At 42.3% G+C, this 27,056-nt stretch overlaps 1 protein-coding gene across 2 annotated transcripts in view; it reads left to right on the top strand.

Annotated features, from left to right (window-relative positions):
* lamb2 (laminin, beta 2 (laminin S)) overlaps window positions 1-27,056 on the top strand; it is a 103,059-nt gene that overhangs the window by 51,315 nt on the left and 24,688 nt on the right. For both annotated transcript variants that reach the window (XM_079678964.1, XM_079678963.1), the window contains exons 8-13: window positions 17,765-17,967; window positions 18,086-18,206; window positions 21,395-21,583; window positions 21,905-22,084; window positions 22,770-22,882; window positions 24,410-24,489. In XM_079678964.1, the coding sequence (XP_079535090.1) occupies window positions 17,765-17,967; window positions 18,086-18,206; window positions 21,395-21,583; window positions 21,905-22,084; window positions 22,770-22,882; window positions 24,410-24,489 (886 nt within the window). The remainder of the gene's footprint in view (window positions 1-17,764; window positions 17,968-18,085; window positions 18,207-21,394; window positions 21,584-21,904; window positions 22,085-22,769; window positions 22,883-24,409; window positions 24,490-27,056) is intronic.

The raw sequence follows: 27,056 nt of genomic DNA, 5'->3' as shown, positions 1-27,056 counted from the left end.
CACATATTCATGTATAAAAGACGTACAAAAGTGCATTTAACATGATATGTTTATGTTTATTAAAGATCCCCATTAGCTTTTTCTCTTGACAAAAGCTACTCTTCCTGGGGTCCAACACTTAAAACAATAATACAACAACATTCAAGACATAATTCCTGACATCATTAACAACAATCTCATCCACTTTCAATATCAATCTCAGCCAAGGATGATTGCACTAGACACCCACCAGTACAAAGCATGAGATCAAATTAAATTAGGGTTCACAGCTCACAAGGGTACATGGTCATTAGTCGATGGCCCTTCAATCTCTTCTTGAAAGAGGCTCTGGACTCTATTTCAGCAAGGTAGTTTGGCAATGAGTTCCATTCATTTATAGCTCTATAAGACACAGAAGATTTCAGAAGATTTGTCCTGGGTTTAGGTGCCAGTATATGGCCTGATGTAGCTTGTCTAGTCTTATGGTCATGCTCATCTCTTGTGTAAACTATTTGATCATAAAAATACAGTGGTCTTTTGCTAAATTGGGACATTTTTTTGAAAAGTGATTACACGAGATTGCAGACGTTTCTCAACCGGAAGCCATGATAGGTTTCTATGCATAACTCCAATATGAGTGCGCTTCGAACAGTGGAGAGCGAGTCTGGCAGCCTTGTTTTGAGCTATTTGTAATTTCTGTATATGTGTTTTTGCTGCTGATGACCATATGACCGGACAGTACTCAAGATGTGACAAAACCAGAGACTGAATGACTTGTTTCAAAGTGGTTGGTGTTACATACTTTGTACATTTTCTCGTCACAGATATGTCTCTTTGCTTTGTCAACTGTAAAACCAGAATCAAGAACAATGCCAAGCAACTTAGTCTCGTTTACCTGTTCCACTGGCTGACCAGCCAGTGTCAGGCTTAATTGAGGATTGCTGCTTAACATACAGTTGCAAGAAAAAGTATGTGAAACCTTTGGAATTACCTGGATTCTGCATAAGTTGGTCATAAAATGGAGGAAGCCACTGCTGTCCAGAAAAAACATTGCTGCACGTTTGAAGTTTGCAAAAGAGCACCTGGATGTTCCCAAAATATTCTGTGGACAGATGAAACCAAAGTTGAGTTGTTTGGAAGGAACACACAATGCTATGTGTGGAGAAAAAAAGGCACAGCACACCAACATCAAAACCTCATCCCAACTGTGAAGTATGGTGGAGGGAGCATCATGGTTTGGGGCTGCTTTGCTGCCTCAGAGGCCTGGACAGATTGCCATCATCGACGGAAAAATTAACTCTCAAGTTTATCAAGACATTTAGCTGGAGAACTTAAGGCCATCTGTCCACCAATTGAAGCTCAACAGAAGATGGGTGATGCAACAGGACAACGACCCAAAGCACAGAAGTAAATCAACAACAGAATGGCTTCAACAGAAGAAAATACGCCTTCTGGAGTGGCCCAGTCAGAGTCCTGACCTCAACCCAATTGAGATGCTGTGGCATGACCTCAAGAGAGCGATTCACACCAGACATCCCAAGAATATTGCTGAACTGAAACAGTTTTGTAAAGAGGAATGGTCCAAAATTCCTCCTGACCGTTGTGCAGGTCTGATATGCAACTATAGGAAACGTTTGGTTGAGGTTATTGCTGCCAAAGGAGGGTCAACCGGTTATTAAATCCAAGGGTTACATACTTTTTCCACCCTGCACTGTGAATGTTTACATGGTGTGTTCAATAAAAACATATAATTGTTTGTGTGGTTTTAGCTTAAGCAGACTGTGTTTGTCTATTGTTGTGACTTAGATGAAGATCAGAACACATTTTATGACCAATTTATGCAGAAATCCAGGTAGTTCCAAAGGGTTCACATACTTTTTCGTGCAACTGTATGTCTGGATCCGAACACCATTGCTTTTGTTTTTGCAATGTTGAGTTGTGAAGCTGACAATTGAGCGGCCCGACCAAGCAAGGACGCAGAGGCAGAACGTCCAAAATACAATCCGGTGTGGACATTGATTCCAATCATAAGCACATGATTCAAAGCCTCAATTGCCCACACACTACCTCTCCCAAACAGAAAAAACCCCAGAGCCTAAATGCGCAACCGAATCAACCCAACAGGACACAGGTGAGGGGGGGAGGAGACAACACAGGGCACCAGGTGCACACAATCAATGGCAACAGACAACACATTTCAAAATAAAATACAATAAACACTACATCAATAAATAGTATAAATTGTAAACAAATGTGCACATATGCAATATACAAGGCCTGAAGCCGTCAGTCCATAGTGACAAAGTTATCTTCGTCACATGAGTACCAGTTTGTTATTGGTGACCCAGTCTGCTATGGCTTTAATCTCTATTTTAAGTAGATTGTTTAACTCGCTGCATGTTGATGCTGTACTGTACATTATGGAATCATCAGCATACATTATTACACTGGACTTATTTAATACGTAAGGAAAGTCATTTGTGAATATAGAATACAACAAAGGCCCAAGCGAACTCCCCTGTGGGACCCCACACTGCAACACCTTACTTTAAGAAAAGCTCCCATTGAAAAAGACTCACTGCCTTCTCCTAGTCAGGGAGCGCTCCATCCAACACATAGCAACAGAACCAAAGCCATAGCATTTGAGTTTGTTCAGCAGCAGACTATGATTGATTACATTGAAAGCTGCGCTAAAGTCTAACATGACAGCTCCTACAAGCCTCCTATCATCCATGCTCTTGAACCAGTCGTCGGTCATTTGTGCAAGTGCTGTACTTGTAGAGTGACCATCTCTTTAGGCATGTTGGTAGTTCGTTGTCAGATTGTTACTTGAAAAGTAGTATTGAATTTGGGTGTATACTATTTACTTAACACTGGGAGGAGACTTATACAGTAGGTCGACTATTGGAACCAGTAAAGGATTTTCTTTTATCCTTGGTTTATGGAATGACCTTGGCTTCCTTCCAGATCTCGGGGCACACGCCTTGCTCTAAACTTTTATTAAAAATGTGACTCAATGACTTGGATATGTATTTGGCCGTTATTTTGAGCAGTTTACCATCCAAGTTGTCAATCCCAGGAGATTTATCATCGGACAAATGTAAAAGCATATTTTCAACATATTGTTCTGTAACATTGTGGAATTCAAACATGCACTGCTTTTCCCTCATGATACGACCTTTAATAATGTGATCTGACACTGTGTCCTCGACTGCACCCATGGCATTCCTCAGCTTGTCTAGTTTATTTGTAAAATAATCATTAAAATGATTTGCAATATCTGCTGGCTTGGTAATTAATTTACCCTCGGTTTCTATAAAGGAAGGATGCATGTGTGATTTCCTCACCATTATGTTATTCAGTAGTTTCCATAATTTCTTTCCATCATTCTTAGAATCACTGATTTCCTGCATGTAGTATTCCCTCTTTCTAAATGTATTCAATTTGGTTACCGCATTTCTTAGTTTACAGTAATGTTGTTTGTCACATAGAGAACCTGTTCTGTCTGCAGTTTTTTTAGCATCATCTCGTTGGACCATTAAACTTCTCATCTCGCCATTCAACCAAGGTGCACACTTTGACCGGGCAGACCTTTTTCTCATAGGAACATGCTGATCGGCAATCCCCATGAAAGACTTCATAAATACTCCCAGTGCTTTTTCTCGGTTTTCCTCATGGCAAACATCAAACCATTGCACATTCTTGACCTCCTCTACACATTGTTCCTGATTAAACCCCTTATAAGACCTTCTATAATTTATCTTGCAGCCAGCCTTAGGTATTTTGGTCTGGCGTACTATAGCAACTAGATTATGATCACTAAAGCCAACTGTGAGTGACAACACTTTAGTGCAGTGCCCTGGCCTGTTAGTATAGATGTGGTCAATGCAGGTCGTTGTAATAGCCCCATGTTTATTTGTAGCCCTTCTGGTTGGTGATGTAATTACCTGAGTCATATTACATATTTTGGCAGCCAATACAATCTTGTTCCACATGGAGAATTTCTCATTGAAGGCATTGATATTCAGGTCTCCCATGAAATATATTTCGCTATTACACTCAGCTGTATTATCTACCATTTCACAAATACCAGATAGTTTGAATTGGCCCTCGGTGGCCTATAACAGCATCCAATTAATATGGGTTTTAAATTTGGCAATTGTATTTGTAACCATAAAGCTTCTATTTCATTTTTCTTTAGGTCGTATCGTACTTTACCTGGAATATGATTTTGTATATAGATCAAAACTCCGCCCCCATTCTTATCTCTATCCTTTCTGAACAGATTGTAACCATGCATTGCAACCTCTGAATCATCAAAGGATGAGTCCAGGTGTGATTCTGAGATAGCCAGTATGTGTATATTATTTGATTCTACCAAATGGCATAGTTCATGCACCTTATTCCTCAAACTACACACATTCAAGTGAGCAAGTAACATTCCCTTCTTTGGCAGATTAACAGAATGTGACATTGTCATGTGGTCATAATTAGTTCATATCAGATATACCTTAAAAGTCCAGTGATACAATTAGGCTCTGGAGTGCTGTGGGGGGCGGATTATCAGCTTGTCATGCCTCAGGAAGGCAATCTCTCCCCTCTCCCGCGCTTCCCACAATTTAGGGAGTAGCTCTTTCCTTTTCATTCTGACTGCATCAGTGTAATCTTCATTAATGTAGATGTTCGTCCCTCTTAGATATTTGGCTCTCTCCAAAACCGCTGATCTTTCCTTGAACCTCAGGAACTTCACTACTATGGGTCTGTGTCTGGTATTGTTAGCGGCTGGCTTCCCAGTAAGGTGAGCTCGCTCAATCTCAATGCCTCGTTGAAGCTTGAGCTTGTCCACAAGAATGTCTTTAACCTTTTCCTCAGTTTGCGCCCAGGTCTCCTCAGGCTTCTCACCAATGCCGTCAAGAACCACGTTGCTCCTTCTCGATTGTCCTTCTGAATATTCCAATGTGTCAGTGACAGCTGACAGACCGTCACTATTTCTCAAAATGTCAGCTTGCATAGACTTACAGTGTACAGACTGTTTCACATTTTGAGTTCTAATTTCATCTGCATCCTTTTGAGTAAATTGAATGCTAGACCTGATTTCCTGAACCTCCCTTGTAATGGCATCCAGCCTCGTGTTAGTGGAATCCATAATCATTTTAACAAAGCCTCTGAAGTTCTCCTGTTGCTGCTGTAAGAGTGCAGTAAACATGTCTTTCTGCTGATTTAGTAACTGTTACCTGAGCAAGAGAGACCAGATCGTCCTCTGGTTTTCCTTCTTTGCTGTCCGCCTGCACCTTCTTTGGTGGCATACTGAAAGCTGTGGTTGGTGAGATAGCTCCAGGTAGATGTTAGCTGCTGTAGATAGCTCCAGGTAGATGGTAGACAGGTGGAAGCAGGCCTCAGCTACAGCAGCACAGCAGCACAGCAAAGCAGGGCAGGTGGAAGCAGCTACAGCAGCACAGCACAGTGTTTGGGGTGTGGTAGAGAAACTCCCTCTGGCTTTTGGGGAGCTGGTGTCCCCAAGATAGGTCCCCTTTAAGGCAGAAACACAGAAAAACATGGTATAATATACATACATACCACGTGAAGGAACATACATACATACATACATACAGTTCACTTACAAAACAAAAAACAAAACATCATAAGACAAAAGTTTTCAGGATTAACCTTTTACTAGGACCCTAATGAAATAAAAACCTCCACTACATAAAGACCTATCCTGTTCCTCTCTGGGAGCTAAAGTCACATTTGTCCCCATAAATCAACCTCTAGCTGACACAATTAGCTCTTGTTATCCAGCTGTGACAGACTGTAGCAGCCCCTCGTTTCGCTCTGGGGTGTGAAACATGGCCCTGTTGTGTGGAAGACATGCAGAGATGTGAAAAGCAGCTGTTCCTCACACAGCCTCACTGTCCTGGCCCTCATGTTTAGTCTGGCAGGACATGAGAGCTTTTTCCCTGAAACACAAGCTCCGTTGCCAATGCATCAGCATAGGTCCTCTTGTTCTGCGGTTAAATATCTCACTGCAACCGGCCCACATGAAGACCCTTGACCCCCTCACCACTGAGCAATCCATATTTACTGTTAATGATGCCAAAGTCAACCCTAATGGGTGCATTCTTTCTTTGTTTGCTCATCACTACAGTGAGAGGTGGAGGTTTTTGCACTGAGTTTCAGGCTAACCTTCCCCTCTCTCGACCCTGTGTCTGAAAAAATTACGCTCCTTTACAACTTAATAGCACACTCAATTATTTATCGTCGGAAATCATTTTTTATTACTGCATTATAGCCACAGTTTAAACAATTGGTTAGAGTTGTAAATTGAATCCAAACAACACAAAATCAGACAAAATGACCTAGTTATTTTTATACAACCTAAAAACTGGATAATTTTTATGCAGCAATTCGATTATGTTTAAGAATCAAAGTAACTTGGTTATGTTCAGTAAATGATTATGGGTAGACTTAAGATATGTACTTTTGTTAGTTACTTCGTTTAGTTACTCAACCCACTTCTGTGATACGTCAAACGAAAATAGGTCACTTCTGTGATACGTCAAAGGGAAAATTAATGTATTAAATCAATGTTAATCCATGCGTGTTGATGTGGAATTAACGGACGTGTGTTACGACTGATTAAACGGGTATGAACTCAAATGCACAACTCACAGAATTTAACAAAAAAAAGGTTTTATTCAAACCAAAGCTCAACGATAGTGGTACAAAAACAAAATCACTCTTAAAGAGGAAAAACACTAGGAGCATGAACAACAAAAATACTTAAACAAGACGTGGCTCAAAGCTCTGCTTGGGGTTAATCCTGGATTGCTAATGCTGGTGGTAGTCACAAGGAACGAAACGAACTGGCACAGGACAAAGGGAGACGAGGACAATAAATACACCAGGTAATGGAGAACAGGTGGAAACAATCAGGGGCGGGGTCGACAATCACAGGAGTGGGAGACACACAAGGAAGGGAGGTCAGAGTATCTGAAACGAGAGGGAAGGTTACTATTCAAAAATAAAGGGGAAAATCACTAGACCAAGACAAAAACTAACTAACATAATTTGCGAGACATGACAGTACTCCCCCCTCTAGGGACGACTCCTGACGGCCCAGGAACCTGAGGGTGCTGGCGAAAAAAGTCATTCATGAGAGTTTGATCCTCAACAAATCTTGATGGGATCCAGGAGCGTTCCTCTGGTCCATAACCCTCCCAGTCAACCAGGAACTGTCTCCCTTTGCCTCTGTTCCGGACCGCCAACAGGCGCTTGACCGTATAGACCAGGCCGCCGTCAAGCATTCGGGGGGGTGGAGGGGGTTTGGCCGCGGGAACCATGGGGCTTTCCTTTACCGGCTTCAGTCGTCCCACATGGAAGGTGGGATGAACCCTCAGAGACCTGGGGAGACGAAGGCGAACAGAGACAGGGTTAATTACTTTGGCCACTGGGAATGGGCCTACGAACCTAGGTGCCAATTTTCTTGACACCACATGAAGGGGAAGGTCCCTGGTAGAGAGCCAGACCCTCTGGCCGGGCCTGTACTCCGGAGCTGGCCGACGCTTCCGATCTGCCGCCACCTTCATGCGTTCCCCACTCCTTAGAAGAGCCCTGCGGGTGGCGGACCAGATCCGGTGACAACGCCGAACCAGGGCATGGGCGGACGGGACTGTGACTTCCTTCTCGAGGTCCGGGAAGGTAGGAGGTTGATACCCATAGGCAGCCTGGAAGGGAGTCAACCCAGTAGGGGCCGTGGGGAGCGTGTTGTGGGCGTACTCTACCCATGTGAGATGCCTGCTCCAGGAGGAAGGGTTCTGGAAGCTGAGGCAGCGGAGCCCAGTTTCTAATTCCCGATTAAGGCGTTCGGTCTGGCCATTGGACTCCGGATGGTACCCGGATGACAGGCTCACCGACGCCCCGATGAGGTTGCAGAACTCCCTCCAGAAGCGTGAGATGAACTGCGGACCCCGGTCTGAGACAATATCTTTGGGGAAACGATGGATACGGAACACATGAGTCATCATGATCTCTGCCGTCTCTTTGGCAGATGGCAGCTTGGGTAAGGCAATATAATGAACCATCTTAGAAAAACGGTCTACCACCGTGAGTACGGTGGTGTTACCTTCTGACATTGGGAGCCCAGTGACGAAATCCACGGAAATCTCAGACCAGGGCCGGCTGGGAACCGGAAGCGGCTGGAGCAGCCCCATCTGTGCCCTGGAGGATGTCTTGTTGCGGGCGCAGACAGGACAGGCCTCCACATACTCCCGGACCTCACGCTCCATGGATCTCCACCAAAAACGTTGCTTGATAAAGAATATGGTCCTCTTGACGCCAGGATGGCAGGTGAGCAGCGATGAGTGAGCCCAATGGACGACCTGTGGACGTACAGTAACAGGCACAAACAGACGGTTTGGCGGACAACCACTAGGTGCTGGGCTCTCACCGTTAGCTTGCTTCACCACAGATTCTATTTGCCAAGTGACCGCCCCTACCACACGGTTCAGTGGCAGGATGGATTCAGGCTTCTTGGCAACCGGCTCGGGGTCAAACAAACGGGACAGGGCATCCGGCTTGGCGTTCTGGGACCCCGGCCTGTAAGACAGAGTGAAGTTAAAACGGTTAAAAAACAGAGACCATCTTGATTGGCGAGAATTTAGTCTTTTAGCCTTCCTAATGTACTCGAGATTCTTGTGGTCGGTCCACACTATAAAAGGGAGCTGAGCCCCCTCCAACCAATGTCTCCATTCCTCCAGAGCAATCTTTACCGCCAACAACTCACGGTTCCCCACGTCGTAGTTCCGCTCTGCAGAGGAGAGTTTCTTGGAGAGAAAGGCACAGGGATGAAGTTTGTTGTCTTCCTTGGACCGCTGCGACAGGACAGCCCCCACCCCTTCATTTGAGGCGTCAACCTCTACAACGAAATGACGAGTTGGGTCGGGGATGATGAGGATGGGGGCTGAGGTGAACCTCTCCTTGAGACGGCGGAAAGCCTCCTCGGCCTGAGGAGACCATACAAAAGGCACCTGAGGGGACGTGAGAACATGAAGGGGAGAAGCAATGGCGCTGAAACTTCTGATGAAGCGCCTGTAAAAGTTAGCAAAGCCTAGAAAACGTTGCACCCCCTTGCGGTTGTCTGGCGTAGGCCACTTAGCCACCGCACTGATTTTGGCCGGGTCCATCTGGATCAGACCAGGAGCTATGATAAAGCCTAGGAAGGATACAGTCTTAGCATGAAACTCACATTTCTCTGCCTTCACATACAGTTTGTTCTCCAGGAGTTTTTGGAGGACCTGACGTACATGGTGAACATGAGAGTCTTTGTCAGGTGAGTATATTAAAATATCGTCAAGATATACAAACACAAAACGGTTTAAAAACTCCCTTAAAACATCGTTAATGAGTGCTTGAAAAACTCCTGGAGCATTGGTGAGACCAAATGGCATGACGAGATACTCATAGTGCCCTGTGGGTGTGTTAAAACCAGTCTTCCACTCATCCCCCTCACGAATTCTCACCAGATGGTAGGCATTACGCAAGTCTAACTTGGTAAAAATGTTAGAGTCTTGAAGTTGTTCAAAAGCAGTAGCCATGAGGGGGAGAGGATACCTGTTCTTTACCGTAATGTCATTTAAAGGAGAATAATCAATGCATGGCCTAAGGGACCCGTCCTTTTTTCCCACAAAGAAAAAACCCGCCCCAGCCGGGGAGGAAGACGGGCGGATCAGACCTGCACGAAGAGAGGTGTCAATGTACTCCTTCATAGCCTCCTTCTCCGGACCCGAGATGGAGTATAACCTACCCTTCGGAATTGGAGCCCCAGGTAACAGATTGATGGCACAATCATACGGCCTATGAGGAGGAAGGGAGGTGGCGCTCACTTTACAAAATACCTTGGCCAGGTCATCGTAACAGGGGGGAACAGAAGTTAAATCTGGGGTTTGATTCTTGCGGTCCAGGCTATGTTGAGTATTAGTAACCCGATCGGTACTACATTCCCCAGAAACCCCTCCTACTGCCATGTTTCCCACACACTTAAAACAATCCTGTGAACACTCCTGCCCCCACCCCTTAATTTTACGTGACCGCCAATCAACATAGGGGTTATGCTTGGTTAGCCAGGGAAAACCTAGGATGAGAGGATGTTGAGCAGAATTAAACAGGTGAAACGACATGAGTTCACAATGATCATCAATCATGATAGTGACGGGTTCGGTCTTGTGTGTGACATGAAATAGAAGTTTGCCATCCAGAGCACTGGCTTTCAAAGGGGACGACAAAAGTTCAGTATTAAGTCTCAGTTCATGAGCTAATCCCCAATCCATCAGGCTTTCGTCAGCCCCAGAGTCAATTAACACTTTTTGAGAGTTACTTCTTTCATGGCAGATTACCTTTATGTTGGTCAACTTGCGGGGAGGAAAGTCTGCCTTGGAAAGACGGCTCACCAGTGCCCTCCCTTTCACTGGTGAGCCCCGTCTTTTACCGGGCATCCAGAGAGAAGATGACCTTGTTGACCGCAGTAAAAACATCTTCCCTCCAGCAGGCGGCGCCGCCGCTCCTCCGTGGACAGCTTGGCACGTCCCAGCTGCATTGGCTCCTCGGCCTTGTTGGGGGACGCTGATCTCTGGGATGGAAGGAAAGAGGAACGTGGCATGGCAGTCTCCTGAGAGTGAGAAGAGTAGGAGTGCCCTCTAGGGTGGAAATAGGGTAGTGCAGCCCTGTCCTTCTCCCGTTTCCTCTCAGCAAGTCTGTTATCAATCCTTATGGACATGGCAATGACAGAGTCTAGTTCCACTGGCAGATCCAAGGGTGCCAGCTGATCCTTAATAGGGTCAGAAAGCCCATTAATAAAGGCATCGAACAAAGCAGAAGAATTCCAGCCACTATCGGCCGCAATGGTGCGAAATTCCACTGCGTAGTCTGACACACTGCGTCTTCCTTGACTTAACTTGTAAAGAGCCCGAGCTGCTTCCCTGCCTGGGGACGTGTGGTCAAAAATGTTCGTCAGGGAGTCCGTAAACTGTCCCAAAGACTCGCATATCGGCGAGTCACGTGACCATTCAGCCGTAGCCCACGCCGCCGCTCGTCCGGTGAGATGGGAAATCATAAAAGCCACCTTGGATCTCTCCGTGGGAAAGGCTGTCGGTAGTTGGCTATAATGTAAGCTGCAATTCACCAGGAATGGACGGCAGTTATGGGATTCCCCGGAAAACTTCTCAGGCGGAGCCAGGCGGATTGACACGGTGTGGGAAGCGGGCGCCGGGTCCGCATTCGCTTCGGGTCCGGCCGGAGGTGGGTGTGAGGGCTCAGTCTTGAGGTGAGCGTGCAGGTGGTGGATCTGCTCCGCCAGGTGGTTAATCTGGTTTGTAACAGATGACTCGAACTCCCTCTGGCTGTCTGTGACGTGTGATACTCCCTGCTGGATGGCCGTTAACTGATCCTCCTGTTGAGCGAGGCGGCCTCCCTGAGAGCGAAGCGCTGCTCTCAGCTGTTCAGAGTCGGCTGGGTTCATGTTTAGGCCAGTTCGTACTGTTACGACTGATTAAACGGGTATGAACTCAAATGCACAACTCACAGAATTTAACAAAAAAAAGGTTTTATTCAAACCAAAGCTCAACGATAGTGGTACAAAAACAAAATCACTCTTAAAGAGGAAAAACACTAGGAGCATGTACAACAAAAAATACTTAAACAAGACGTGGCTCAAAGCTCTGCTTGGGGTTAATCCTGGATTGCTAATGCTGGTGGTAGTCACAAGGAACGAAACGAACTGGCACAGGACAAAGGGAGACGAGGACAATAAATACACCAGGTAATGGAGAACAGGTGGAAACAATCAGGGGCGGGGTCGACAATCACAGGAGTGGGAGACACACAAGGAAGGGAGGTCAGAGTATCTGAAACGAGAGGGAAGGTTACTATTCAAAAAAAAAGGGGGAAATCACTAGACCAAGACAAAAACTAACTAACATAATTTGCGAGACATGACAACGTGACGTTGTGCGATTGCGTTGCCAGGCAACAGCTTCTGTTCATGTTAATTTACAAACTCTTCAACTACAACCGTAGTTATATTTAAAAATATGTTAGAAGGCCTCACAAAATACTTTAATGGAAATTAAAATGTAAATGTGAAGGAATGTGTGTATAACAAAATACATCGGTCATAAACGGAACTGGAAACAGACGTAGGCAAGATCCTCAGCTCGATGATTGGATGGTTTAGCCGCAATGCATGCTGGGAGTTGGTGTTTATGTGGTGTGAAATCTGAAAACGTTTTTTAAAAATAAAATAATACTTTATTCCGAGTGTGCTTGCTTTTTTCTTTGAAAGTCATCATATAACGGCATTGTAATACACGGTTCGGCTGCATTAAATATTACATATCTGCCGTAGTTCTCTATTTATAGAGCCCTGCTGAGAAGACTTCTAGACAAACAGGAACAACTGCCGCCAAAACTGAAAACGTGACGTGGATCATAAATATATAAGCAATTAAACAGCATCTTACATTTCTTTTCACACAATACGTCTCATTGCATTATCAACACTAATTCGGCTGACTTTTATATTTGATCCAATTGGTAGATAGGCTGTATATACACCATAACGGTGCAGAGCTGATAGAAAGGGACACCTGGTGGTTAAAGCCCGTTATTGAATTGTATTATTTTATTATTAGATATTAATAGGAGGATGTGCAAAACAGAAAAACTAATAAAGCTTAATTTAGGCATTAAAGAATACTTTAGGTTAAGGTCTTCTTTTTTAATAAGAAAAAAGCTTTGGGGGAATAGAAGAAGAATATGGAGGGATGAAACCCTCTTTAATGGTCACACATGCAGAGCACACAGCACACACTGTGACATTTGTATCTACAGATAAATATTAAGCCTGACAAAGTACTTAACGTCTAATATATTGCTTTCCTGCAATGTTAACTATGTTTAAGCACTTATTTTAACTGATATTATACATATGTATTATACTCTTATAAGATGTATGTATAGTAGGCCTATAATAAATGTGCAGAATGGCAGTTTAATGGTGGAGGTATACACACATATTGATAGATGTCTTGTAATGCACTGTTGAGGAACCTGCGACCCAAGTTTTTCATTCATTGCATTAGTACACCGTAGTTGTGTATAATATAATATGTCAATAAACCTTAGCTTAGAAAATCTTGAAATCTTGATTTGGATGTGCAAAATAGTCATTATATACAGTCTTTAATTAACTATTAGTAGAGAATAACGAGTAATGAATATACTTTATAGGGATCCTATTAATATCTAATAATAAAATAATACAATTCAATAACGTGATTTAACCACCAGGTGTCCCTTTCTATCAGCTCTGCACCGTTATGGTGTAAATACAGCCTATCTACCAATTGGATCAAATATAAAAGTCAGCCGAATTAGTGTTGATACTGCAATGAGACGTATTGTGTGAAAAGAAATGTAAGATGTTGTTTAATTGATTATATATTTATGATACACGTCACGTTTTCAGTTTTGGCGGCAGTTCTCCTGTTTGTCTAGAAGTCTTCTCAGCAGGGCTCTATAAATAGAGAATTATGGCAGATATGTAATATTTAATGCAGCCGAACTGTGTATTAGAATGCCGTTATGTGATGACTTTCAAAGAGAAAATCAAGCACACTCGGAATAAAGTATTATTTTTAAAAAACGTTTTCAGATTTCACATCACATAAACACCAAATCCCAGCATGCATTGCGGCTAAACCATCCAATCATCGAGCTGAGGATCTTGCCTACGTCTGTTTCCGGTTTCGTTTATGACGGATGTATTTTGTTATACACACATTCCTTCACATTTACATTTGAATTTACATTAAAGTATTTTGTGAGGTCTTCTCACATGTTTTTAAATATAACTACGGTTGTAGTTGAAGAGTTTGTAAATTAACATGAACCGAAGCTGTTGCCTGGCAACGCAATCGCACAACGTCACGTCCATTAATTCCACATCCACACACATGGATTAACATCGATTTAATACATTAATTTAGCCTTTGTTTCTGCTAAAAGAGGTGTCGACCAGCTGGGGCAACAAGAAAATCGGCGTAATCGAGTGTGACTATTACAAAATAAATTATTATTATATTAATATTGACAATAACAACCGACCGTCGGGGTAGCATTTGCTTGGCATTTCCGGTTATTTCTCCACTGGTTAACATGGGTTAACAATACCGTGTAACTGTCACGTTTGAAGGGACGAAATCGTGACATCTTCACGTCTCCCAGCATGGTAAATCGTCACATGTTCACATCTTGCCGTGATACCGGGTTGGTTTTAGTTGAGGGGTACCTGGGCCCAACTTACAGTGAGGGAGTAGTGATCAGATTGGCTTGTGCAGAGCAAAGTACCAGTTCTTGAGTGTATGGTTTGACCATGTCATGGATGTAGGAAAGGATCCCTTCACAGCATGGTAGGACAGTGCCAGGGTCTTGAATCCGATTTGGGCAGCAAGGGAAGGGAGAGGAGGAATGGTGTAATGTGGGAGAACTTAGGTGGAGTTGCTGCATTCTGAATAAGCTCGGAGGTCGAGTGTCCTTAAAGGTAGAACAGCCAGGAGTTGCAGTGAAGTCGGGAGATTAGAAAGCCTGGACCAAGACCTGCGTTGCTTTCGGGGTCAGTAGGGCCGCAGAGGAAGTGTTTTCCGGAGGCTCAGTTAAAGTCCGATGAATCATCCTCTGTCTGACTGATTCAAACTGTGAAGAAGTCGTTTGCCACATTCCTTCTACAATAACTTACCAATATATTCCAAACAATGTCCTCCTAATTTCCTAAACTTGGTATTTTAAATGAATACCAGTAAGTAATCCAGTGATAGTTGTCTGTACATCCATGGGTTCTGCTATTGGCCGATGGAAACAGACAGTGTCTTAGTGCAGTGGAGCTGGAGGGATTAGCTCTGTCAAAGAAGGATTCTGTTACTGCAGATAATGTCAGCAGGGTAATGTAACAGAATGTAAAAAAACAAAGCCTTCCATGAAATAAAATTGCTGCTTCAACTCCAGCAGGATTTAAATGTGCAGGCAACACAGTAAATAATAAGGAAATGTTATGTTAAAGGTTATTTGTGTTTGTATGAAGACTAAACGCAGGGTGAAGCTGCTCTGATGCTGAATTAGAAATGTTCATAAATCATCTTAGAATTATAATGATCATGTTAATTATGCATAATATTTGTGCATGTCATCCCCTCAAATCTATCTATTATTAAGGCACAATACACAAAGAAAAAAAAAAAGATATACCACATCATTATTTGCTTCATTTACAAATGTAAGCATTTTGTTTTTTTATCCTACAAAATTTCCCCTTTTTTTCATTAATATTTGACCTCCAGTAAGTTAGAGTCACTGCTAGTCACTGTTAGTGGCTAAAGCTTTTTTCCTCTGCTGCTGGCTTGGGAAAGTAGGCCCTTGGGAAGCAGAACAGTACCGATGACAAAGAAGGGAAGTGTGTGTGTGTGTGTGTGTGTGTGTGTGTGTGTGTGTGTGTGTGTGTGTGTGTGTGTGTGTGTGTGTGTGTGTGTGTGTGTGTGTGTGTGTGTGTGTGTGTGTGTGTGTGTGTGTGTGTGTGTGTGTGTGTGTGTGTGTGTGTGTGTGTGTGTGTGTGTGTGTGTGTGTGTGTGTTGTTTCCTGGTGAACAGCCGGACTGTAGCAGCGGATGATGTACCGGCAGATTGACAGGGTGGAAGGACAAGTCTCTCTGGAGAGGAGTTATCTGTCTACCTAGGAAGAACTCCTTACATTTTTAGAGGATAAAGTGGCAGGATGTTGTTAGAACCATTTCAAAGCCACATTCCATTATTGTCCGTCATCTTTGGGATTGTCCCCCTTCCCCAGAAATCTACTTGAAGTCCCAAATGACAATTGGATATTGTCAGTCAAACAAAGAAACTTGGCTTGGATTTATGGAGACACAAAAAACACACATACTTCCAATAATTAACTATTTATAGAAAAGAGTTATATAGTAAGATTCTGTAGATAAAGTTCTGCTTTTGACAGAGCTCTGTAAAAACTCAAGCAGCAAAAACTCTCAGAGCTTATCTTTAAACCAAAGAAATAGAATATGAACATCTTCACTTTCATCACTTTTACTAAATACCAATATAATATATTCTACAAAATGGTTTAATTAAAATCCACAATCCGTAATCTTCAACCAGGAAGTATAAAGACAGATGAAGTCTAAAATCAGAATGAGGTTGTTATGGGTCCAAAAACACTGCAGAGCAAACCATGATCTTTACCACAAAGTTGTCTTGCTTAAACCTAAGCATTTTGGTTTGTGTGAAGATGGAAGTTTATAGGTAAAATACTGAATTCATGTCAGATTGACCTGTTGCTGAACAGTAACGTTGTATGAGAAGATGAAGTAGCTAGTGTTACGTCCCACCCTTAAAATGTCCCTAACAGAATTCCACCACTTACCTAAACAGAACACAGAAGACACCTTTCAAATAATCAAATCCATAAGATTTATTATAATCAAACAAAGTGTACCAATATCCATTCCCGCCAGAGGCCTCCCCCTTTTACTGCTGGCACTGGAGCCTTAAGACCTAGCTCTCGATGTGCACCTTGTTGCAGCTACTCAGCACACCTTGGCAAAGGAACTACAGGGGAAAAGCAACAGGGAACACATACAGCCATAACATTAGCTACTATGGTTACTGTGGCCGTTTCTCAATCTCGAGGAAACTGGCTTCCAAGTCAATATTTCAAGGATGCTACGCCATCGAGTGCCGCCGAAGGACTGTTCCAATCTCCAGCATACTTGGAATTCCACAGAGGCCGCGTCCTTGGTTTGGGGGTAATTTCGAGGCTGCACATGGGTAGACTTTGCGTCCTTAAAAATCCCCACAATGCTTTGCGCACAGGGACCAATTTCCCCAAATCTGTGGCGGAAAATGTAAGGCGGGGCCTCTCATATGACGCACACCTGCACACTTGCTAGCCTGTTCCACTCTTCGTTTTCCGAATGCCAGGAAGGACTCTTGCCTAAATTCTGAAGCAAGTGACTCGGAAGACATGTGCTACCAAGCAAGCATCCTCGCGATTGAGAAATGGCCAGTTCCTCGCAATGGCAAAGGTGCACACAAAAATGACCGCCACTCTAATCATCCTGCTAAGTTAATTTAAATGGTAATATCCGTTATGACCCGTTGCATTTTAATTCAACAGTCTGAACTATTGCAATGCTGCCTGTGAATGGCAAATGATTTACTCATTACAGATATTTTTCTGTTGATCAACACCTATTGTTACATTTCCTATCATGCTTTTTAATGTGTTCACATTGGCGTGATGCTTCAGGTTTGCAATATCCACTGTCTTTGCTCCATTGATCTACGGTTTACTAATCAGATGTACATCCGTCTTTAAACTGCTCTTGTTTTTTCCCAATACAATGTTATCTTAAGGTGCCTCAAAGTTCTCTGGATCTCTAATCCTCAAAAAATCCCATAATGCTCTGCCACACACTAAGTTCTGTCATGCTCCACTGGCCTTCACTTCCTATTGCTGCTGAAAAAGGCCTTTGTAAAAAGCGCAAATGTGTGTGTGTTTGTATTGTTAACTCGTTTTTGATCTGCTTCATCCTATACTTAACCAGCTTATACCACACCATCCAACATATCACAGCCTAACTAAACTAAGTGTCCACATGAATCAAATACATGTTCCTGCCTTCTGCTCCTCCCCCTCTCTTATTCTCTTCCTGTCCTCTCCCCAACAGGCCAGCTAAAGATCACTAACTTGAGAGTAAACTTCACCAAGCTTCACACACTGGGAGACAACTTGCTAGACCCCAGAGCTGAAATCAAAGAAAAGTATTACTATGCCATGTACGAGCTTGTGGTACGTGGAAACTGCTTCTGCTACGGCCACGCCTCCGAGTGTGCCCGCATCGACGGCATCAGGGCCGATATAGAAGGAATGGTGAGGCCTCATTTACATTCAGACTTATAATTAATGTGTAATTTAACTCTAGTTTCAAGCGTTTGATTCATCATCTCATGTAGATGACTTCCCCCCCCCACACACTTTTTCCTTTAAGGTTCACGGCAGGTGTGTGTGCAACCATAACACTAGGGGTTTGAACTGTGAAGAGTGTGATGATTTCTGCAATGACCTGCCCTGGAGACCAGCCGAGGGACGCAACACCAACGCCTGCAAGAGTGAGTACAGAGGAGGAAGGGGACAAATAGTGCACCAACAACACATAGCCATTAAGCATTGATGACAAAAAAGATCAGGCTAATATTACTAGAGTTAGCCATTCTTATTTGTTTGACAGAAATATAATTGCCAACGTATTTGAGAACTCAGTCATTGCTAAAGTATTTGTTCATAGAAAATGTCACATAATGCTGTTTTTAATCTCTTAAATATGCAGATTTTCCTACTTTTTCTGTTTTTATATCCTTTAAAGGATTAAAGTAAAACCTTCCGGTTTTTTACTGACAAAACAAAACGTTTAAGACATTATTTTGAATTGGAAAAACTGGGATTTACATTTTTCAATATTTTGTTATTATATTTAAAAAATATATATTAAATATATTTAAATATTTAAAATGTAATCTATTTGATTCTGATCTATTATTGATGGATAATAAAAACAAAACAATAATAACAGTGCATGACATTAAGGATTTTGGGAGATGGCCCTGTGGGCCATCTAAGCTAATTTACAGATGGCCCTGAGCCAGGCCCGGCTCCAGGATGAAATGACTGAGGGGGCTGTTAAAAAATCCGAGGGGGCGATTTTTTTTTCACAACAACGAAAAATACTGGCAATGTAATGAATTGACACACCAAGCTTTTTTCCTTCTCACTGCTCTACAATCTCTTTGCTTCTTTATTTGTTATTCTGGATTTAGCTCTGTCGTTCTGTTCTTTTCCTCTGATCTTTAATATTAGATAGTACATTATTAGATGGCCGAACTTTGTTTAACAGACTAACATTGATTTCCTCAATTTATAAATGGACAGGCTCTGTAATTATACCATAACCTTTTCTCCTCTATCCCTTAACTCGTCTTCCTATACAGATTTACTTACCTCTAGTTAAGTCAGGATTAAATAAACATTAATCTGGTTGATTTTTTATTTTCAGGATTGAATGTTCAAATCAAGCCCTAAAACCTGGCATTTCATAAGAAAGTGACTAATATATAAACCAAATGTAAGATTGGATCAAATACTACACCAAATGGACAGACACAGATTAAAAATAAAAATAAAGTCCCCTGGTTTGTCTCTAGAGTCTAACTGCCATGAGAAAAATCAAATCAATGTTCCAAAATCCGTCACGAGATGTTGTACCAATATGGTTGATATAATATATAACATATTATTATTCTAGTAAAAGGGCTCGCTTTGGCAAACACCTGATCCATACAGCCCTAAATAATAACAAGTAACCATCACGTGTGGTGCTATCTGTAGTTGTTTGTCTTATTTTTTGTTGATGTCAAACAACATGGATTTCAAGTCAATATACGAAAGTAAATCAAGAAATTAAGCAAACAAGCTGATCTTCAAGTTCCTCAAAAACACTGGTCTGAGGACAAGGATTTAATACGAACATTTAATAAATCAACAGTAGGTGGCGATATATGCTCCAAGTGGAAGCGAGACAAAAGAAGAAGAAGAAGAAGAAGAAGAAGTAGTAGTAGTAGTAGTAGTAGTAGAAGAAGAAGTAGTAGTAGTAGAAGAAGAAGAAGAAATACGCTAACGCTACAAACAGGCACAACACTGTTACTCTGTTTTTACTGACATGTAACATTTGATTTCACCTTGCTCTATTTTTTTTTTAACGCACTTTCAAAAACGGGAACATTTTCGGTAGTTTCAACCGGGTACCAGCCACCGAAAACGGGGACTCTGCCCGGAAACGGGGACGTTTTGGTCACCCATCCGACTGTGTTTACAGCTAAGCACACACGCTAACATTAAGACTAGCTCACTTGGGGTTGAGGCTTTTTTACATGTTGCTTGACTGCCTGCCCACATATCTGATCTAAACATAGTAACGTGTATTGTGGAAAAAATTTATTTAAAGTTATTTAATAATTGTGACATTTATTGTACTTTTTAATGGATGAATGATTCTCAAAGTGAGGGGGCAAATAATACAACTGAGGGGGCGCCCTGAGCCCGGAAAAATGCGCGTGGACGAAATGACGCACGAAGGGTTTGGGGGGCCTCCCCCTAGAACATTTAGATTTTTGCAGGTCTTAGATGCTGTCTGGTGCATTCTCTAGACTGAATTATAAGATGAACCACCACAATATTACAATTTCAATTGTTTGTGTTTGCTCGCTTGCATGCCTGCATAGCTATAATAAATACTTAAGTTGTTGGTCAAGACACTTTCCATCTGTTGAAGGCAAATGCCTTCCCAGATGTAAAAAAGTAGAAAACATTAAATTCAGTTATAACTGCCAAAACAAACATTATTTACGTTATTATGGCCCCTCTTAAAAATGTTTGTAATTTTATCTACTGTAAGTTGGTCGAAGGAATGCCTCCTCATCCAGAAGCTGACCGAGCAGCCGAGTGCATCCGCGAAGCACACACAATGGCGACGTCAGAGTTCCCGTTAGCAAGCAAATCTAAATCTCTTTGGTCAAAATGTCCGGTCAAAATAATTTCCCTTTAGCGCAATACCGCTTCAGTTGCGCCACTTATGTAACAGTCAAGAAGAGTATGTGAAAGACAAGAGTAGTCAATTCTAATGTGTAACACTTAATGTGGAGAAAGAGATGTGCTGTATGGGTTGATTGTGCGTTGATCTGTTGCTAATGCCTCGGGGTTCCGGTGGGCATGTAAACAAATGCATAATGCTGCGCTATACTTTGTGGCCTCACCCAGTTGCATAGCGACACTTATTGTTTAGGTCACGGTGTCTTTTAATAAGCAGGTAGTCATATCATTAGCTAAAACTAGCTGGATCTGATCGATATGGACATAAACGCGAGTGAAGTCTAATCTGACGGGAGAGAGAGATCAGCTGCTGCTGACGAGTCGACACGCAGCTCTGCATGATCACATGCAGCGGTGAGCGGACAAAACACACACTTCAGGTTAGAATATCACACGTAGCTATTTTAATTACCTCTCAAACTACCTAAACTAGTTATAGATATGTTTAGTTTTACTGTCGGGTCACTCATTACTGGATCCGCGAGCTGCATGATACTGGTATAATAGATTGCCCGATTCGGGCAACCAGCAGGTGAGGCTTCATGGCCCGAGCTAAATACTAGATGGCCCCGGGCCATCGGGCAGTCCTTAATGTCGAGCCCTGAATAATATGTTGACATTGACTCATTAGTTTGAAATCTTTCTTTATTTCTAGAGTGTAACTGTAACGGCCACTCCAGCACGTGCCACTTCGACATGGCGATGTATCAGGCCACAGGAAATGTGAGCGGAGGAGTGTGTGACGACTGTCAGCACAACACCATGGGACGCAACTGTGAGATGTGCAAACCCTTCTACTACCAAGACGCTTTCAAAGATATCAGGGACCCAAAAGTCTGTGTTGGTGAGTGTGTGTTTATGCACTGTTTTTGTATAGTTTAAACAAACAACATTTGGTGGTAATTATTGCTCAGTGCATCCCAAATATATATACTACAGTTAATTCACAGAAGAGGATGGTAACCAATAGTACACTACACATATTGAGTATCTAGCGCATAATATGACATTTTGGGTAAAGCAATACCCTGCAACATAGAAATGAACTGGGACAAAGTCAGATATCGTGAAACTTTGAAATGTACTACACTGATAGACGCTTATTGACCCCAACCCACCATGACACAAACCTAGAACATGCATAACTTACCTTTGTGTCCCACAGCCTGTGACTGCGACCCGGATGGTTCTCAGAATGGAGGGATGTGCGACAGCCACACAGAGCCCTCCCTTGGCATGGTGGGAGGTCAGTGCCGCTGCAAGGCCAATGTGGAGGGGCCGCGCTGCGACAAGTGTAAGACCGGCTACTTCGGCCTGAGCGCTGAAAACCCTCAGGGCTGCCAACGTGAGTACTGACTCTGATAGCACTCACACAAACTGACACTCACACTATCTTCTAGTTTTCTGCATATAGACATGATACTTTATTTGTTGTTATTTAAGTTGTATTAAAAATGCAACAAATCTATCAGCCTAATATTTCCACTGTTGTAAACACAAAAAATGGAGACACAAATCTCACTGCATTATCTTTGATTGGAGTTCAATACTTGCTACAATTTGGGAAAATTATCTTTAAAAAACCAGATGATTTCTCTTTTTTATTGCACAAGAGGTGGGGGACTTTATTTCTGCATATATCCCTTTCACCAAGAGGATTGGGCAGACTGGATGTGGCCTTACAGGCGAAGATCAGGGCAAGAAAAGTCCATGCCTGTGACTTAACAGTTAGACACTTTTTAGAAAGATTAATTACACAAAACATGTATAATCTGTGTTGGTGTGGGGGTCACATTCTTAGGTGAAATTGCACCCTTGCTTAATCAAATCAAATCAGGTTGTATTTATATAGCACAGCTTAGTAGGCTTACTGGTAATTGATCTGACAATGACAGTTGAATAGACACATATTTAAACTTTAGCTTGACAGTGGTGGCGGCCTGTGTTTGACATTATAACCCAGCTTTCAATATGCTGCACTAACTAATTGAAACTCATCAATCCCCCCCCCCACCGCCCTGTGCCCCCAGCTTGCCGCTGTGACCCCCGAGGAACAGTGTCAGGTCGCTCCCAGTGTGACCCCGTCAGTGGAGACTGCTTCTGCAAGCGTCTCGTCACTGGACGCAGCTGTGACCAGTGTTTGGTGAGAAAAGAAACATTGGGTTTATAGGAATTCTTCAAATATTTACTGTGGGTCATTTTCTCTGTCTCTGTCTTTCTTTCCTTACAACATAAAAAGCCCTGGTTCAATTTGTTTTTTTGCCTGTTTATCTTTGACAAAACAAGTTGCAATCATTTTAAAATAACAATTGACATTTTCTTGAATTCTTGAAATACTTAATCCCTCAAAAATAATAATAAAAACATATGTTCAAGGTCTTGATACAAAAAAAGATTTTTTTAGGGTAAAACAAAGAGAAAAAATAGTTTGAACCATGTCGGTTAAGGATTGCTGTAGCTTAACATGACACAATCAAATTACAATGTAATCTCTTTCCCTTACATTTTACTTCAAGGCCCATATTACCCTAATATTTGTTTTACTATTCAATTATAAAGTAGTGCTACTGGTATTCTTCACTCTTCCTTTCTAAAATGTTCCTCCTACTCTCTCCCCAGAAGCCCTATATGTTAATTGTTGACCAGCTTCCTGTAATAATTCAACCTTGTCCTGAACCAACTCAGCCAGGAATAGTGTAGGCAGGAATGTGAGCTCCTGCCTGGGCCCTGCGTCTAAATTTAGCCCAGGGATCCAAGGCTTGTCCGGTTGGTGTGGGTTACAGCAGGCCTAACATGGTCAGGGTCTGGACATGGTCCTAAAGTGGATCCTGTCTTTTCATGAGCCCTGTGAAGAAGCCTCATTTTAGGAGCAATAGTGTAAAGTCAAAATTGGACAGAATTTAAAGGAAACATCTTACTGAGACAAATAATATATCAGTATTATTTTCAATTAAGCTTAAAAGTAATTGTAATTCATTTCAGAAAAACTTTTTGTTATATTCCATGGAATGCTCAATTCACATCCCGATAGCAATGAATACATTAAATGCTTTGACAATAAATACATAAAAAATGTCAATCTCTGGAAGCCGTAGCGCTGTAAAAAGCACGACCAATCCTCTGAGCCGGCTCGGCTAAAATAATTGGATGGCCTACCTGCCTGTCAGCCTTCCATCTGTGCACAAACTTATCTCGTGCCCTCATTGGTCATGTGTGTGCGTTCGTGTGTGTTGGAGGAGGGGCTCTGTAAGGAAGTCTGAAGGAAGGGGCAGATTTCAAATTTTAGCGCACTCTAGCTGGTTTCTGCATTCTTACCTACCCTACCTTTAATTGTGGAGTTTATGCCATTACTAATTTATCGTGTTCACTCTCCAAACAGCAAAAAAAAAAACAGGCATGAGTACAAATCCATCAATCAAAACATACTCAAGAAAAATTGTGAAATTGCTACCTTCAAAAACCCAGTCAGTCAACTCCTTTTGAAGAGAATCTCAGAATACCAATGAAAGGAAAGGGGCAGTGATAGTATGCCCTGAAGCTATAAATGTTGCTTTATGGGATTAGAGAGCTAGATACACTCAAACTGCAGTTCCCCTCTCACTCTGTAATCGCATGGAGTGTGATGCATCAAGCCAACTGTCTGTGTCTCCCTGTGTCCTCCTGTCTGTAGCCTGAACACTGGGCTCTGAGCCACGACCTGAACGGCTGCCGGGGCTGCGAGTGTGACATCGGAGGAGCCCATGACAACCAGTGAGTGACGCTGTAGCTTAAGTCAGAGCTCACACATAACATCCTCAAGTCTATCCTCATTTCAAACACTTGAAACAAAACAGAGACAATATTAAGTTAACAAAATCTCTCGAGTAATCCAAATACATTTTTTTTTTTAAATATAGAATCTTTAAAAAAAAAAATAGAATATAGTGTTTTTACAAGATCAAACTTCCAGTTTTAACTTGTGTTGTGCCACTGCATCATGGTTCGTAGCAAACAAATATTCAAATGCCTCTTTTCAGAGGTGGGGGACTCAAGTCATATGACTTGACTCGAGTCAGACGTATATTTTTGGACTTGAGACTTGTTTGACTAACATTGATAAAAGACTCGACTTGACTTTGACTTGGTATTCATGACTTGAGACTTGACTTGAGACAAATGACTTGAAAAAACTGTATCTCATGCACATGAGAAAGTTACCGCTGCGCCAAGTAGGAAGTAGCGCACACAGGAGACAACCGTTTCATTGCAGACTCACTGTTATGTTTATGTGGGGAAATAGCAGTGCGTACATTATTTGAGATATATTTCGAACTCAGACTTAGTACCGGATCGGCAAAACAGGAGAAGAACAGCCTCTGAGAAGAGCAGCACCAGCGCGCAGTGCCTTTCATGCACCACCTTCACTGTGTTTACCTCCATTGGAACAGCTAAAGAGTGACCGCAGGCTGCTACGTTTTAACCACACACTCCTTTACACACACTCCTTTACACACACACACACACACACACACACACACACACACACACACACACACACACACACACACACACACACACACACACACACACACACACACACACACACACACACACACACACACACACACACACACACACCTTGAACTGCCCGATTATTCCCCCTATTACTCGTTTTATGAAGGAGATGTCCGGTCACCAAGGTGCATGATTTGTCTGTGCAACCCAGTCACGGCATTTCGTGTTAGTCACCAAATGTAATCTATTGATTCGTGTTCACCAACACGATTTCCCCCTTTTTTTCGTGTCACACAGAACAAAAAGCAATGTATTTCTATTGGTAGTCTGTTTCGTGCCTGCACCAAATAATAACAAATTAGAAGGAGGAGAAGGCTTAACCTTTTGATGTAAAATTATACGATGGCCTCGTAAGAACTCAGATGCTCAATTCCTTTTCTTGGTAATCTTCTTTATTGTTAAGAAAACCAGAGCTTTCAATAATGACTCCTAGGCTCTACTAGGATTCTCCATATAAACACTAGGTTCAACTAGGTAATGTAACATGAATCTCTGGTAAACAGGCATAGAGATAACGACATCACAATACGAACCGACACCAGACAAAGGGAGAGAAGGACTCAATATACACATTAGGCAATGGGGCACAGGTGGACACAATCAGGGGTGGGAACAACAATCACTCTAGCAGGTGCCACACGGACAGGAAGTGCCGACACCTGGAGAGAGAGTGTAGAGTAATTAACATCAAAAGACAGATATACAAAACACTAAAACACAACAGCTAACAGGATACTATCGCTAAAACCTTACATAAAATGTCTTTGTTGTACTCCTGTTTTCATTTTAGAGCCCTTTTAGAACTAGGGTTATAATTTCAGAGCCCCACTCTTCATTGTTTTTAATGTTGAAAATAAAACTCAACTTTTCATAACTACAATATTTTAACCGATTTAAATGTGGAAACTGGGGTTATTCATCAGAATTTTGTATGACTTGACTTGTGACTTGCTTGACCTGAGCAAAGCCTTGACTTGACTTGCTTGACCCTCACCACAGTGACTTGGGACTTGCTTGAGACTTGTAGGTCAAGACTTGAGACTTGCTCATGACTTGCACATGTAGGACTTACTCCCTCTGCCTCTGAAAAGTCAACTATAATTAGAGAAATATGAAGACGTTAAACTTTAAACATCCATGACTTAAACACTTTATCCAGGATAAAAGCCACATAGTTGCACCTGCAAGGTGAATACAGCTGGTAAAAGAAAAAGTGTTTGAATGCGTACATTAACAGGTTTATGATATCACTGCCCCGTCTAAGACACGAGTGGATCTGACTTTAACTTTAACATTTGACTCGAGTGTTTCGCCAACTTAATGTGTTGCTTAAAATAATACTTCTGCATAAAGTATGTGACACTGTGAGTGTTGCACGGCCAGACATGGCTCAAGAAGCTGACTCAGATAAGGAAATATATGATACATTATGATGTGATATGAATGATAATGGGACACATCGACGTCCCGCGGACTGTACGTAATGTTACTTTGATACGTTTACTTATGTTGTGGCAGATATTTAAGTAAGCTTTCTTAACGCTAATGTTATAATAGTCAGATTGCTCTGAAGATGGGAGGTGATATTCTATTAATGTTCACGTTCACACAGTCAGTTGATTTTTGCCGGCCGTCTTTCCTGCAACGGCAGTTTTTCAGTATTTATTTTCTCCTGTAATATGACTTGATCGCTTTAAACTCCGCATAATGAGCTCTGATTGGTCAGCAGGCGGTGCTTTCACTGAGTTGATCTCTTATCCTGG

The sequence above is a fragment of the Notothenia rossii genome, assembly GCF_949606895.1.
Source record: "Notothenia rossii genome assembly, chromosome: 4".
Lineage (NCBI taxonomy): Eukaryota > Metazoa > Chordata > Actinopteri > Perciformes > Nototheniidae > Notothenia > Notothenia rossii.
Note: the sequence above shows the minus strand (reverse complement) of the source record. Positions and strands in the feature narration are given on the sequence as shown.